The following is a 16,761-nucleotide window of genomic DNA, read 5'->3' on the forward strand; positions in this document are numbered from 1 at the left end:
GTCTTGGACTGAGATTTAACAGATGAGCGTTCAGCCTTGGATTTTGCCACTAGCTAGTCATCACTATATGCCTGTTACTTAATCTCTCTGGGCTTCATATTTCTTCTTTGCAAAATAAGTATTAGAACAGAAGATCCCTAGGGCTGGAGGAACTATTAATGTACTCCGTTTTCTTTCTCACTTTTTAGGTGGGAGTAAAAACATAGGGAGCCTTTAATTGTGCCAGAAACATAGCCAGCATGGGAACCTATTAAAGAAAGACCACATTTCTCAGGGTTTTTAAAGAGGGCCATTCATACATGCAGGAGTTATACCTACTTTCCTGTTTTTGTTATTATTATTATTTTTTAATCATTAGGATCGACAGTGATAATGGCTGAATGTACAAGTCTTCAGTTTGTCAGCCCTTTTGCTTTCGAGGCAATGCAGAAGGTGGATGTTGTTCGGTTGGCATCTTTAAGTGATCCGGAATTAAGACTTCTCCTGCCCTGCTTGGTGCGGATGGCACTCTGTGCTCCTGCTGACCAGAGCCAAAGCTGGGCTCAGGATAAAAAACTGATCCTTCGTCTTCTCTCTGGAGTGGAAGCTGTCAATTCCATTGTTGCCTTGTTGTCTGTGGATTTTCATGCTTTAGAACAGGATGCCAGCAAGGAACAGCAGCTTAGGTAATGTTGTGCTATATGATATGTGGGTTGGGATTTACTTAGATTTGTCAAAGAAGAGGGAATCAAATATTTCTTTGGAGCTTTTAGGACTTTTTATTGGATGTATTCTCCCAGAAAAGATTGAGAATCTAAACTTTGGAGAGCATTTTACCTAGTTCTTTTCTATTTATAGCTAAAATTCTAGAATCTTTTGAATTCTGTATTCTAAAATGTGTAGAGAAGTTTGGCTACATATACTGTTGCTTTCATGCTAAACTGATTAGATCATTTACTCAACGGAAGTGGGAGGGTAAGTTCCCCTAGAATAAAAGTATTTATTGGAGTCACCCAGGAGGCTTTTTGAGCTTAACATTGATTTCCCCAAATTCTGGGCATTTGTTTGGTTCTTCCCCACCCATTGTGAATCCAATATCGAGCCACTGTTGTTCATCGAAGTAGCTGTCAACTATTAGTTGGAGTCTTTATATAAGTTGTGAATCCCTGAAATAGGCAAACTAAATAGTATTTCAGAAATATTACATTCATGAAATGTATGAAAAGAATTAATACATTCTCTTGTAGATTATTTCAACTAAAGATAATTTTATATTATTTCTGTCAGTGTTCTCATGATTGTTGTTTTACACATGTGTACCTTATTAGGCATAAACTTGGAGGAGGCAGTGGTGAGAGCATCCTGGTATCACAGCTTCAGCATGGATTGACTTTGGAGTTTGAACACAGTGATTCACCTCGTCGATTGCGTCTTGTGCTTAGTGAACTGTTGGCAATTATGAACAAGGTGCATTTATTTTAATCACACATCAGAATATGCATGATTTGATGTCTACACACAGAAAGTAGAAACGGGGGATGCCTGGATGGCTCATTCGGTTAAGTGTCTGCCTTCAGCTCAGGTCATGATCCCAGAGTTCTGGGGTTGAGTTCATCATGGGGCTCCTTGCTCAGCAGGGAGCCTGTTTTTTCTCTGCCTGCCCCTCCCCCTGCTTGTCCTCTCTCTCTCTCTGACAAATAAATAAGTGAAATCTTAAAAAGAAAAAAAAGAAAGTAGAAACAGCCTAGAAAACAGCCAACTTGCATCCTCTTTCACACATATTTCTATTTGTTTTGAAAGTGTTTTCCTTTTAAAGGTTTAAAAGGATATTAAATGCCTACCTTTCTTTCTCTACTATTTTCTTTTCTTTTTTTTCTTTGTAAATATTTTATTTATTTATTTGAGAATGAGAGGGAGAGAACATGAGAGGGAGAAGGTCAGGAGGAAAAGCAGACTCCCTGCTGGGCAGGGAGCCCGATGAGGGCCTGGATCCTGAACTCCACGATCATCACCTGAGCCTAAGGCCGTCACTTAACCAACTGAGCCACCCAGGTGCCCTCTTTCTCTACCACTTTCTCTCACTTATACCGACTCTGTATTTTCTACTGTAGAGATTTTTTTCTCTATGGACGCCATACAATGACTTCTTGATACCTAGAAGGGTACATAGCTCAAGACTTCTACAAATTACTAAATTTGATAATATCCTTATAGGATATGATTTTCTTCATAAAATATTATAAAATGTACCTGAAAAATTTAAGTGATTCCTTTAGACACTGAATGAGCACTCATTATCTCACACAATAGTGAATAGGAAATATCAAAGCTGAATTGGATGTAGGATTGTTGGCTAGCCTTACTCACTAGATGGCTGAATTGCTTCTATACTACAGAAAGCTATTCAACTTTTCATGTCAGCAAAATGATAGATTACTTAGTTCATGGACCTTTGGGTAATTATGATTAATCAAAACTCTGAATTTAAATTTGTGCATGTCAGGGGACTACTATAAAAAGAGTTAAGATGGATCTTCATATTAAGATGGCTTATATATTAAGCCCAGAGTTTCAGAGGCAAAAGTTTATTTTTTTACTTATTTACTGTTATTTACTGTTAGAATTTCAAGGTCAGTTCCTTTTAATAATAACGTTTAGTTTTATAAACTGTGGACCAAACAACTCTAAATTCTGTTTCCAAAGAAAATACTGGTGATGGTGGCAGGGGTACAGTTAGTTAGTTTTAGATAGTCTTTCAGATACATTAGAAATCTTTATTTTTAAAATTTTTTTCTTAAAATTTATTTGTTTCTTTAATTCCAGTATATCTGTTACAAATCTTTTAAAAAATGTTTTTCTATTACAAACAGTTATTTCTTTCTATTCTTTTCTACTGTACTATGGGCTTAATTTCAATCAGTATTTTTCCAGCATCATTTTCTTAATATCTAATTTATAGATCTAGTAAAGTAAGAAAGGAAAAAGACGTTTCTCCTCTGGGAGGTTTCCATTATTTCAGTTCAGAACTCTTCAGGAAATGGGAAGTGTGATGAAACTACTGTAGGAGATTTTTAAACATTTAGTAGGTACTTATATTGATCTACATTTTTATTTTTTGTTTTTCCTACAGTTAATTTGCTATTGAACATACTTTATATTTGTTATACTGCTTTAAGGTTACCATTTCTTGTCTTATTTTTTTTTTTTTGAGCTATAACTTTTGTAGGTAGCATTTCTAGTTCATTTGTTTGGCTTGTCATACCTTTAATTCCAGATGTCTCCAAATATTTATATAGAAATACATTATTGAGCCCCATATTGCCGTATCTGAATATTAATTAATGTCACAGTGATTAAAATGGCTCAAATTCATCAAATATTGCATATTCTGCTGCAGTATATTAATGACATATTTAGAAACGTGGTCTGTAAACTCAATAAATAATTATAAAAGTACTAAAGGATTTAATACATTATCTGAAATTAATAGAATTCATTATTTCTTTTTTTTCTTTTTCTTTTTTAAGGTGTCTGAGTCCAGTGGAGAATTTTTTTTTAAGTCATCTGAGCTATTTGAGAGTCCAGTCTATTTGGAGGAAGCCGCAGATGTACTTTGTATTTTACAAGCAGGTACAATAATGACTGCTAAGATACATTATGTTCGTAGTTTCTTATTAAATGGTACCGTGTAACTTCTTAACTTGGAAATTGTGTTATTTTATATAAACATTTTTTTTAAAGATTTTATTTATTTATTTGACAGAAATCACAAGTAGACAGAGAGGCAGGCAGAGAGAGAGAGGGAAGCAGGTTCCCTGCTGAGCAGAGAGCCCGATGCAGGACTCGATCCCAGGACCCTGAGATCATGACCTGAGCCGAAGGCAGCGACTTAACCCACTGAGCCACCCAGGCGCCCCATAAACATTTTATATATTTAATAACAATGCACCTTAAAATGTTAAGACAAAAGTGGCTAGCAGTAGAATAGTGATTAAGTAAATTATATTATTTCCACAGTATAGCATGTTATACAGTCATTAAGTAGTGTATTTGAAGGAATTTAATAATCTGTTAGAAAATGGTCATAATCGGGACGCCTGGGTGGCTCAGTTGGTTAAGCAGCTGCCTTCGGCTCAGGTCATGATCCCAGCGTCCTAGGATCGAGTCCCACATCGGGCTCCTTGCTCAGCAGGAAGCCTGCCTCTCCCTCTGCCTCTGACTGTCATTCTATCTGCCTGTGCTCGCTCTCTCCCCCTCTCTCTCTCTGATAAATAAATAAAATCTTAAAAAAAAAATGTCATAATCTATAAGTGAAAAAAGCAAGGGGTAAATGATAAGTAGACTATAATCCCAATTATCTTTTTTTTTTTTAAAGATTTTATTTATTTATTTGACACACAGAGATCACAAGTAGTCAGAGCAGCAGACAGAGAGAAGGGGGAAGCAGGCTCCACATGATGTGGGGCTTGATCCCAGGACCCCTGAGATCATGACCTGAGCCGAAGGCAGAGACTTTAACCCACTGAGCAACCCAGGTGCCCCTATAATCCCAATTATCTTAAACTTAAGATAATACTTGTGGGGGGATTGAAATATTTCAAATTACTAACTTTGAATGATTGGATTAGAAAGATAGAGGACATAAAAAAGCCAAGATTTTCATGAAAATCCCTCTTGCCCAGCACCGTCCAGTTTAGCAGTGGCAGTGATACATGTTGGGCTTTCCAGTATAGTAGCTACTAGCCACATGTGGTTACGAATTACTTGAAATGTGGCTACCGGGACTGAACTATTTTTAATTTTATTTAATTTGGATTAATTAATTAATTAATTTTGGGGAAGGATTTTATTTTTAAGTTATCTCTACACCCAGGGTAGGGCTTGAATTTGAATTTATAACCCTGAGATCAGGAGTTTCCTGCTATATCCACTGTGCCAGCCAGGCACCCCATTAACTTAAATTTTAATAGCCACATGTGGCTGGTGGCTATCCTCCTGGACCGTTCAGCTCTAGACTATGAAAAGAAAGTACCTTAATTGCTTTCAAATCACATTTGTGAAATGCCAAAAAATGCTTATGTGTAATATGATGAAATATCACTCCTTGATAGTAACATTGACTTTGTTCTCTTGTAGAGCTCCCTTCCCTGCTTCCTATAGTGGATGTAGCTGAAGCCTTGCTACATGTTAGAAATGGTGCTTGGTTCTTATGTCTGTTGGTGGCCAATGTTCCTGATAGTTTTAATGAAGGTAAATGTAATTTTAAAATAGGCTATTGAAGAGATTTGCTTGTGTAGTTACAGGAACTGAAATTTTGAGCTAAGAAGAAATATGTATGTGCTTTTTTTTTTTTTTTTTTTTTTGAGATTTTATTTATTTATTTGACAGAGAGAGAGAGGCTTAACCCACTGAGCCACTCAGGAGCCCCTATATTTATGTGCTTTTATTTGAGATTTTCTCTTTGGAAAGTTTATTAGTGAAATATTATTGTAGAAATACTGAGTTGAGAAGATTTCAAGGTTGTTTTTAGATGACAAATTTAAGTACATTAAGTGAACAACAAAATAATTTTTTGTCACTAGTCACAGTAAAAAATACTAAAGAACTAGAAGCTGTAATTCTATGCTCATGGACCAAAGGGAAGAAGACATATTATCTGTGAAACATCCAGTGTGCAGTGCAAGTAACATGTAATTCGAAATAGCAGCCATTAAACCCTTTGTGTTTTAGCCTTATTTCTGTCAGTTTGCAGAAAAGTAGAAATTGAGAAAAATCAACTGAAATTTTCACCTCTATTTCAAATGACTACTGATTGATTGAAGATTGTTGTTTGGGTCTGTGTGGTATAAAAATAAAAACATTTATTGAGCAAGGTTGTGAATTAGGAGCCAAAGAGGAAAAAGCAGTGGATTTCTAGCTTTGTCACTCACTTTTTGTGTCATCTTGATCAAGATATGAATCATGTATAAGATGAGGTATCACTAATAACATTTCCCTTACATTTCTGAGAGATTTATTAAATATCACAAGATAAGTAAAAGTCCTTTGTAAAAACTGTGCTATTGCTGGTTTTCTGTCAACATATTTTACTAGTTACTGAGAGAGGAGTGCTGATGTCTCCAAACATAACTGTGGCTTTGTCTGTTCCTCTTTTCATTTTGTCAGTTATGCTTCATTAATTTTGAAGCTGTGATTGGGTCCATGTACATTTAGGATTATTATATCTTCATGATGAGTTGAGCCTTTTTCTTTTTCAATATGATATATGCTTCATTATCCCTGGTAATGTATCTTCTTTTGATACCCACTTAATTGAGAGAGCCATAGCAGCTTACAATTAGTATTTGCATGATATATATCCATCTTTTTGAAAAATCTCTATCTTTAAGTGGGTTTCTTGTAGACAAGTATAGGTAAATCTTGTTTTTTTGTAAAAAATTTAGTTATAGTTTCTCCTTTTTAATTGGAGAGTTTAGACTGTTTACATAGATCATTTAATGTGATTATTTTGGTAGTTAGACTTAAGTGTATCATCTTGCAGTTGTTTTCTGTTTGTTTCCTTTTTCCTTTTTCCCTTTTACTTTCTTCCTTTGGATTGAAATTTTTAGGATTCCATTTTATCTCTACTACTGTCATATTAGCTATATGTTTTTGCTTAATCTTTTTCTTCACATTTTTATTTCTCAATTTATTGTTGTCAGGTTTAAAGTATGCATCTTTGGGGGACCTGCGTGGCTTAGTCAGTTAAGCGTCTGACTTTTTTTTTAAAGACTGTTTATTTATTTGAGAGAGAGAGAGTATAAGTGGGGGGGAAGAGCAGAGGGAGAGGGACAAGCAGGCTTTGTGCTGAGTGTACACCCCAGGGCAGGTCTTGATCTCACAACCCTGAGATCATGACCTGAGATGAAATCAAGAGCTGGTCGCTCAACTGACTGAGCCACCCAGGCGCCCCAAGCTACCAACTCTTGATCTCAGAATCATGAGTTTAAGCCTTGTGTCGGGCTCCACAGAGTCTATTTAAGAAAAAACAATTAAACTACAACGATAAAAATAAAGTATACATCTTTAACTTATGGCAGTCTACTTTCAATGATTCTATACCTCTTCACATATAATGTAATATACTTCTCTATTTTCCTCTCCTGTCCTTTGTGCTACTTTAAAATTTTAGAGTGAGAGTGTGACTTGGGGGAGAAGGGGAGAGGGAGAGGGAAAGAGAGAACCCTAAGCAGGTGTCATGCTTAATAAGAAGCCTGATCTGGGGTTCAGTGTCATGACCCTGAGATCATGACCTGAGCTGAAATCAGGTCTGACGCTTTATAGACTGAGCCACCCAAGTGTCCCACTTCATTCTTTTGGGGTTCCACATTTCCATCTGATATAATTTTCCTTTAGCTTCAAATACTTTCTTTAACATGTCTTGTAGTTCAGGTTTGCTGGTAACAAATTTTTCCAGCTTTTTAAATTTATTTGTTTTTATTTTTAATATTTTATTTTCTTAAGTAATCTCTACACCCAGTGTGGGCCTCAACCTTAACCTGGAAATCAAGAGTCACACACTCTTACCTACTGAGCCAGCCAGGCGCCACTTTCTGTTTGTTTTTGTTTGTTTGTTTGTTTTAAATCTGAAAAAACAAACAAACACACAAACCTGGTTTTGTCTTCATTCTTAAAAGATATTTTTCGGGGCACCTGGGTGGCTCAGTGGTTTAAAGCCTCTGCCTTCAGCTCAGGTCATGATCTCAGGGTCCTGGGATCAAGCCCCGCATGGGGCTCTCTGCTCAGCAGGGAGCTTGCTCCCCCTTCCCCATCTCTGCCTGCCTCTCTGTCTACTTGTGATCTCTGTCTGTCAAATAAATAAATAAATAAATAAATCTTAAAAAAAAAAAAAAAGATATTTTTCACTGGGTATAAAATATTAGGGTGACATTTTCTTTTAGCTCTTTAAAGATGTCATTCTGTTGTCTGTGGTAGTTTTGATTTCTGTTCCTCTGTACATAATGTTTGGGTTTTTTTTTGCAGGCTGCTTTTATTTATTTTTCCTTTCTGGCTACTTTAAAGATTTTCTCTTTTCTACTGGTTTTCAGAAATTTGATTATGATGGGTTTTGATATGATCTTCTTTGTGTTTATCCTGCTTGAGCTTCTGTGATTATAGTTTTCATCAAATTTGAAAAAATGTCTTCAAATATATTTTTGTCTTCCATTTTCTTTTTCTTTGAGACTATAGTCAAGTAGTCAATTATATTTGACTACTTGATGTTGCCCCACAGCTCACTGTTCCTTTTTTGTCTCTTTTCATTCTGTGCTTTATTTTGACTAGTTTCTATAGCTCTGCTTTCAAATTCCCTGATCATTTTCTTCTGTAGTGTCTGTGACACATAAATGATTAATTAAAAGGCTGAAGAAATTGTTTCTAACATCTTACTCGAAAGCTTAAAGTAATAGCGGATATTAAATGTTCAGTTTGCAGGGGTCTGATTAAAAATGGAGAACGGCAAGATGAAGAAAGTCTTGGAGGAAGGCGCAGGACAGATGCCCTACGCTTCTTATGTAAAATGAATCCTTCTCAGGCCCTCAAAGTTCGAGGGATGGTGGTAGGAGATTTTATTATTTTTATGAGACAAAAGCCTTTGTATTATGATCAGGAACTTTCTCAAGGTAGTTTTAGAATCTTGTAGAAATTTGAAATTATAATTGTATATTGGTTATATTATTATAATTATTATTACCATTCTCTCTGGGTTTTTATGTTTTGGATATGTCTTCTTCTAAACTTCAGAAGCTTTAAAACATCTAAACACTTAAGTGTCCTGGCCCTTTTCCTTATGATACTCAGTTCAGTTTGTTTTCTTCACTATGTTAGGTGGAAGAATGTCACTTGCCAGGGCTTGGAGTGGCTTTGACATTGGATCACACTAAAAATGAAGCTAGTGAAGATGGAGTGAGTGACTTGGTTTGTTTTGTTAGTGGTTTGCTTCTTGGAACAAATGCGAAAGTCCGGACTTGGTTTGGAACTTTTATCCGAAATGGACAGCAGGTGAGGGTTTAAAGATCTTCTAGGCTAAGAATCAGGTTATTTTGGCAACTAATAAAAGAGGAAGAAACACTTGTAGAATGAGGTCATTAGACCAGTGATTCTCAACACTTTTAGTCTCAGGAACTCCTGACATTTTAAATCCTAGAGGGCACTAAAGAGCTTTTGTTTATGTGCTTTTATCTGTTGATATTTACCATATTACAAATGAAAACTTTGAAATATTTACTTAATTCATTTATTTTAAATTTTTTATTTTTATTTTTATTTTTTTAAAGATTTTATTTATTTATTTGACAGACAGAGATCACAAGTAGGCAGAGAGGCAGGCAGAGAGAGAGAGAGAGAGGAGGAAGCAGGCTCCCTGTGGAGCAGAGAGCCAGATGCTGGACTCGATCCTAGGACCCTGAGATCATGACCTGAGCCGAAGGCAGAGGCTTAACCCACTGAGCCACCCAGGCGCCCCTTAATTTTTTTTATTTTTAAAGATTTTATTTATTTGAGAGAGAGTGAGTGAGAAGGAGCAGGGGGAGAGGAGAGGGGTGAGAGGCAGAGGGAGAGGAGAAGTAGCCTCTCTGCTGAGCAGAGAGCCTGACATGGGGCTCAACCCCAGGACTCTGGGTTCATGACCTGTGCCAGGGGCAGATGCTTAACTAACTGAACCACCCAGGTGCCCCTACTGAATTCATTTGAAAATAACAATAATAACCGTATTAAATATGAACATATTTTTAATGAAAAATGAACATATTTTCCAAAAATTTAGCGAGAAGAGTACATTTTTGCATTTCTCTTTAATGTCTGGTTCAATAGAACCTTTGAAAAACTACATTGTATGCTTGTGAGAAAATGAGAGTTGACCTCTGGACCCTCTGGGAAAGAATTTTGGGAATCACTAGTGTTCTGGGTTAGATTCATCATCAAAATAAGTTATTATAGTCTGTAATTTTAATATGTATTTTTTATTGTAGTAAAATATACATAACATGAAATTTACCGTTTTAATCCTTTGTAAGTTTTGCCACCATCATCACTGTTCATTTTCAGAACTTTTTCATCATCTTAAAAAGAAGCCCTACCCATTAAACAATTCTCTTTCCTCCTTTCTTCCAGCCTCTGGTAACTTTTTTCTACTTTCTATCACTATGAATTTGACTGTTCTAGTTAGCTCAGATAAGTGGAATCACACAGCAGTTCTGTTACTGAGTTTGGCTTGTTTTAGTTATCATAATGTTTTCAAAGTCCATGCATGTTGTAGTATATGTTTTCAAGGTTGAATAATATTCATCGTATGTATATACCACATGTTAATTTGTTTATTCATCTATTGATGAATATATATTATATTTTGCAACAGCTTTTAAGTTACAAAATTTTTACTTTTTCAAAGAACATTTCTGGTGGAGCGGTGGTTTCTGTGTGGCTCAGTCGGCTTCGGCTTAGGTCATGATCTCAGGGTCCTGGGGTTGAGCCGACTGAGCCACCTATGTGCCCCTCAAGCTTTGCTTTTTAAGGGAAGTGAACACTGTTGTGTACTTAATATATGTCAGGTGCTGTGTTAAGCACTTTGGGATGTTCATCTTGTTTGTAAGTGTCCTTTGTGTGCAGTAAATTTCTTATTTGAACCTAATGCTATTAAAGCAGGTTTATCATATTTTAGTTAGAGACACTCTAAAAATAATTAACATTTGCCTAGTTCTTTACAGTTTAGAACTGCTTTCATATGTGTGATCTTTGTTCATTTGTCTATTTAAAAGATATTGAGTGCTTGCTGTATATCAGGCACAGTGGTAGGCCCTGCCAAGTAACGGATGACTAAAACATTATCCTTGCCTGAAGAACTGTGAGGGTGATAGTCTTCTAAACTCCTAATTACAACAGCCTTGGGAGTTAAATATTATTAATAAAATATTTACTTCCTTGTCACTAAAAAAATAGGGTTTGGGGCACGTGGCTGGATTAAAGCCTCTGCCTTTGACTCGGATCATGATTCCAGGGTCTTGGGATCGAGCCCTGCATTGGGCTCTCTGTTCGGCAGGGAGCCTGCTTTTCTTCCTCTCTCTCTGCCTGCCTCTCTGCCTACTTGTGATCTCTGTCAAATAAATAAATAAAAATCTTAAAAAAAAAAAATTTAAAAATGGGGTTCAGAGAGGTAAGCATACATAATCAATGGCAGAGCTATTGTTTAAACCCAAGGTGTTGTGTCTCTGTATCACAGATGACTATATCACAGATGACTCCTTTAGTCATTATGTATTTGCAATAACCATTTAAGTGAAATTTTACAGTTCAGATTGTCATTAATTTAGTGTTTTCTTTAAAGCCAATCCATAGTAAGGTGAGTAGAGTATTCTTCAAAGTGAATTTTGAGTTTGCTCATTTGGTTAAAACAAGATTCTGCAGTTCTGACAGCCTTTTCAAATAGGTCAGTTTTAAATGTTTAATGGGGGGAGCTTTGTTTGAGCATCCTTTTGACTTAGTAAGTGCTCCATGGTTCCTTCCTTTTGTGGTCCATATTTTTTACAGAGAAAAAGAGAGACCAGTAGTTCTGTCCTTTGGCAAATGAGAAGGCAGCTTCTTCTGGAGTTGATGGGCATTCTCCCCACAGTAAGAAGTACCCGCATTGTGGAAGAAGCTGATGTGGAGATGGAGCCCAATGTGTCTGTGTATTCGGGGCTGAAAGAAGAGCATGTTGTGAAAGCCAGTGCGCTCTTACGTCTGTACTGTGCTTTGATGGGGATCGCTGGACTCAAGTATTCAATAATTTGATATTTTATCTTTTTATCATTTTACTTTCTTGTTTCTATTCCCAAGAAAGTGAGCCAAAGGCCTTTTAACTGAGGATTTGGGTTTTCTGCTGGGCTTAGGTAGTGGGCTGGCCTATATCAAGAACAAAGTCCCAAGGCAAAAACATTCCCAGGTGGGATGTATCCATCTATTTTTGTCTGATTGTAAATAGAATTATGTGAATATGGGAGGGCCAGAGCAGTTTAAGAAAACGCGTGACTTTACCACAGCTCGACAGGACTAGAGTGAATGATCTGTGAGTGATACTTGACCAAGTCCATGCACCTAGTTGAAGTAAATCTCTCCTGTCCTTTCACAGCTGAGATCACGGATTATTTAAAATTGACATGTTGTGATTATTAAGCACAAGGTTCACTGTAGTCACTGCATTACATTCTTTTGAATAATTTCCTCAACCACTATGCATACAGTCCTCACTTTGTGTGTCTCTGATAAGTTTGAATTTCACTAACCTGGACTTGGTATTGGCTTAGTTATTAACACTACTCCCTTGGTATTGGCTTAGTTATTAACACTACTCCCTCAACAACTAATGTATCAGTTATCATGATACATTGACCAAATAATCGCATGAAGTACAAACTTTGCAAGAGCTTTTCAAGCCACAGATCATTCTATAAATAATAGATGCACCTCATTTCTTTTAAAGTTGTTGGTGACTGGTCACTGCCAATCTATTAGTCAGTTGGTGAAGAGGCAGGAAAGTGCAGAGTTGTACTGTTGCCTTATCTCAGGGATAAACCCTTGTGTCATTAACAGAAATAATTGAAAGAAGGAATTGACCAAGAAGGATGAATGTGTAGCAAAGAAACAAGGGTGGTAACACTGGAAGTGCTGTTTGAACCAAACATAAATGTAGTAGCCGATCTTAACGATGTCAGCACTGTTGCCATTTGAGAAACCCAAGATAATGTAGCTGAAGAACTTAGTGAAGGTGCCCTTGTCAACCTGATTGAGGAAAGTCATTGTGGAGAAAAGGATGAAGTCCCAGAGGAGGTGAAGCTGCCAAAAATCTTCGGATATCTGCCAAATATCTCTCAGATATTTCATGACAGAACCTAACAAAGGATAAAATATTGGAATCAGAGCCGAGCTTAGAAAGGGGGATGACAGTTCTTCAAGGCTTAAGAAAGAGGTTCACTCCACATTATAAGATATATAATGAGAAGAAGGCAAGGGCTTTTCAAACTATTCGTGACAAGTTTTTTACAAAGAAAACACTTTAATTTCCAATGTTTGTAATATTTTCAATTATAGAGCACTATATAAATATTTGCTATTTTTTTCACCTCCCTATGCATTATGACTGACAGAAAGTTTTTAATGTTTTGGCAAACTTTAAAGGTTAACTTTTAACTTTTTTTTTTTAACTTTTAACTTTTAACAGTTAACTTTCCCCATTGATTATTTCAATCACGATGCGTAGTTTCAGCTTGCGTGCTTATTTTTGTATTCTCCTGCTACTGTGCCAAGTGAGGATTGCGTGTGTTTGTGTCTGAGGAAAAGCACTGGTGGTAAGCGCAGCAGTGTTGCTTTTACCGACTGAAGATTGTAAAGGTTTTATAAATAGGAAGGTATCATTATAAAGCTCAGAATTTCTATCTGAAAAGTCCAACTCTTGGGGAATCCCCTTTTCTTCCTTCTTCTCTCAACTACGAAAAGTAAAACTTAATAATCTATCCCTTTTTTTAGACCAACTGAGGAAGAAGCTGAGCAGTTGCTGCAGTTGATGACCAGCCGTCCTCCTGCTACACCAGCTGGGGTTCGCTTTGTTTCGCTTTCCTTTTGTATGCTGCTGGCCTTTTCTACACTTGTCAGGTACCTTCCTATAAAGCTTGCTCTGTTTTCTGAAGGTCTGCTTTTGCTTATTTATGAAAATGCACATGTAGCATTAATCGGGAGCTTACTAGAAAAATGGACGGTGCTATCACCTTTTAGGAAATGGCGTGGTAGCATCTACTGGATGCCAGTTAAAGGAGTCATACTAGTTCTTCAAGATTTGGGAAAGCAAATAGCAGCCCCTGTACCCTTGCATCCTGTTTCCCCTTCCCTTGAGGCAACTTCTTTCAACTTCCTTCAGATCTTTTAGCCGATGCTTTTGGTTTTTTCACTTCCGCATTTTTAAATAACGTGTTTGATTTGCTGTATTTTTGACTTTTCAGTTTTAGGAGTAATTGTGGATTTCCTACAATGAAAGATGAGGAATTAGTTGTGTCTTTCTCGTCTCCCCGCCCCCCCACGACCCTGCGCATCTCCATATCCTTCCCATCTCCCCACTGTCCCAGTACAGTTATATTGCAAATTTGCTTTGAAAAATATATAGTTGTTCATATTGCCTCTATTGGGAGTTTAGCCATGTAACAGATGATAATTTTTCTTCTGTAAAACTTGCTTTTGTCTTAATAATTATCCCATGTTTTGTTTGTCTGTTTTTCATTTGCTCTTTGTTCTGAGTATTTAACGTTAATGCAACTTCAATATCTGCCAATCTGACCCCCCCTTCAAGATCTTCAGACTCCTTATTCTGTCAACTTTATTTTCTTAAGGAAGCTCTCCTGACTCTCTGAACTGGTTACTTCTACATCTGGTACACAGCTCTCATCCTGGAATTGCTCTTCGCTATTTTCAGGACTTGCTCTACATCTCCTTTCTTGGATCTCCTGCTTCCTGCATTTTCCATCTCTCTCTCTCTCTTTTTTAAGATTTCATTTTAATTTATTAATTTTTAAAAAAAAATATTTTATTTATTTATTTGACAGACAGAGATCACAAGTAGGTAGAGAGGCAGGCAGAGAGAGAGAGAGGAGGAAGCAGGCTCCCTGCTGAGCAGAGAGCCCGATGCGGGACTCAATCCCAGGACCCTGAGATCATGACCTGAGCCGAAGACAGTGGCTTAACCCACTGAGCCACCCAGGTGCCCTAATTTATTAGTTTTTTAAAAAGATTTTACTTACATATTTATTTGAGAGAGAGAATGAGAGTGAGACCACAAGCAGGAGGACTGTCAGAGGGAGAGGGAGAAGCAGGCTTCCTGCTGAGCAGAGAGCCTGATGTGGATTTGATTCAGGACCCTGAGACCATGACCTGAGTTGAAGGTAGAAGCTTAATCGAACAAGCCACCCAGGCACCCCAGGATTTTATTTTATTCTTTTTTGGATTTTATTTTTTAAAGTAATCTGTACACCTGATGTGGGCTTGAATTTATAATCCCAAGATCAAGAGTTGCATGCTCTACTGACTGAGCCAGCCAGGCACTGCAACATATGTCTGTTTTTTAAATTGCTTTCTCATTTTGCTTCTTTAGCATGGGTATGTGGGAGGTCAGTTATTTTGAGACTGGGTGTTTCTGAAAATGTCTTTATTCTACTTTAGCACTTGATTGACAGTTTCATAGGGTTTAGAATTTGGGGTTGGAATAAATTTCCTTTGAGAATTTTGAAAATCTTGCTGCATTGTCTTCTGACTTCTAGTGTTGCTGTTGAGAAATCTGATGACATTCTGATTCTTGGTTGTTTGTTTTGTGTTTTTTTTTTTTTGTGCAGCCTGTTTTTTGTTTTTGTTTTTGCTTTTTTTTTTTTTAATATGGAGACATGAAGGATTAACTTTTTGTTAATTTTTGTAAATTTTTGGATGGTATACCTGCTTTTATCTATTGTGGTAGATATTCAGTAAACCCTTTCAACCCGAGAACTCATGTGCTTCAGTTCTAGGAAATTTTCTTAAACTTATTTGTTGTCAGTGTTCCACATGACTTTTTTTCCTATCCCAAACCTTCTTTTATTTAGATATTGGACTTCCTGAAATGACTATCTTATTTTCCTTATCTTTGTCTTGTTCTACTTTTTAAAAAACAGCTCAGTTGAGAGACCATTTAATACCATAAAATTTGCCCATTTTAAAGTATACAATTCAACAGTTTTAAGTATATTTATAAAGTTGTACAAACATTACCACAATCTAATTTGGGAACATTTTTATCACTTTAAAACGATACTGCTTATTCTACCTTCGAAGGATTTGTTTTCAACTTCCAATCCTTTGTCATTTTTGATATCTAAGAGCTTTTTTTTTTTTGTTTTCTGGTTATTTCTTCTAAATGGTAGCTCTTGCTTCATGGTGCCAATTTCTCTGATATTAATCATAATGATTGAAGAGGTTTTATTAGTACTGTTGTTTTCTCTAAGGGTTTTTTTCCCTGCTTTTTTGGGTCTCTATTTTTCAAGTTAGAAACTTTTTTTCAGGGCTTTGATCATTCTAGATTGTTATATTTAAGAGTAGGAGGGGTGCCTGGATGGCTCAGTGTTTTGAGTGTCTGGGTTTTGATTTCTGCTCAGGTCATGATCTCAGGGTTGTGAGATGGAGCTCCTTGGGGAGCTCCCTCTCTCTTTCTCTCTCTCAAATAAATATTTTTTTTTTTTAAAGGTTTTATTTATTTATTTGTAAGAGAGAGAGAGAGTGAGAGCAAGCACAGGCAGACAGAGTGGAAGGCAGAGTCAGAGGGAGAAGCAGGCTCCCTGCGGAGCAAGGAGCCCGATGTGGGACTCAATCCCAGGATGCTGGGATCATGACCTGAGCCGAAGGCAGCCGCTTAACCAACTGAGCCACCCAGGCGTCCCTCAAATAAATATTTTTTAAAGAGTAAGAAACTAAAAAGCAAATTGAGTCTTTTTATGCATTGGAGGCTCTTTGAGAAACTATTGGGCTTATCAGATTCTTAGAGAAGACTTTTGCCTTACCTGGAGAATAAAGAAACCCATAAGCAAAGTTAAGGGTTGGGAGATCTGAGTCTGCAGTATGATCACTCACTTAATTCTACTTTTAGAATGGTGTCGCAAATATTCCTGGTTGATCCTCAGTTCAGAGACACCCTCTTTCACCATCTCCAGAGCACAAATCTCCCATCTTCTTTCTGCTGGGGGGTGGGAATTCATCTAATGT

General features: G+C 36.9%; 1 protein-coding gene across 4 annotated transcripts in view; it reads left to right on the plus strand.

Moving 5' to 3' along the window:
• Window positions 1-16,761, plus strand: part of INTS2 (integrator complex subunit 2) — a 48,622-nt gene that overhangs the window by 1,035 nt on the left and 30,826 nt on the right. For 3 of the 4 annotated variants that reach the window (XM_059149088.1, XM_059149087.1, XM_059149089.1), the window contains exons 2-9: window positions 359-665; window positions 1,308-1,446; window positions 3,507-3,609; window positions 5,116-5,229; window positions 8,445-8,575; window positions 8,845-9,018; window positions 11,542-11,768; window positions 13,516-13,641. In XM_059149088.1, the coding sequence (XP_059005071.1) occupies window positions 359-665; window positions 1,308-1,446; window positions 3,507-3,609; window positions 5,116-5,229; window positions 8,445-8,575; window positions 8,845-9,018; window positions 11,542-11,768; window positions 13,516-13,641 (1,321 nt within the window). Of the gene's footprint in view, window positions 1-358; window positions 666-903; window positions 955-1,307; window positions 1,447-3,506; window positions 3,610-5,115; window positions 5,230-8,444; window positions 8,576-8,844; window positions 9,019-11,541; window positions 11,769-13,515; window positions 13,642-16,761 lie in introns of those variants that run through there. The other variant, XM_059149090.1, reaches the window with a different exon arrangement.

This window comes from Mustela lutreola, chromosome 15 (assembly GCF_030435805.1).
Source record: "Mustela lutreola isolate mMusLut2 chromosome 15, mMusLut2.pri, whole genome shotgun sequence".
Taxonomy (NCBI): domain Eukaryota; kingdom Metazoa; phylum Chordata; class Mammalia; order Carnivora; family Mustelidae; genus Mustela; species Mustela lutreola.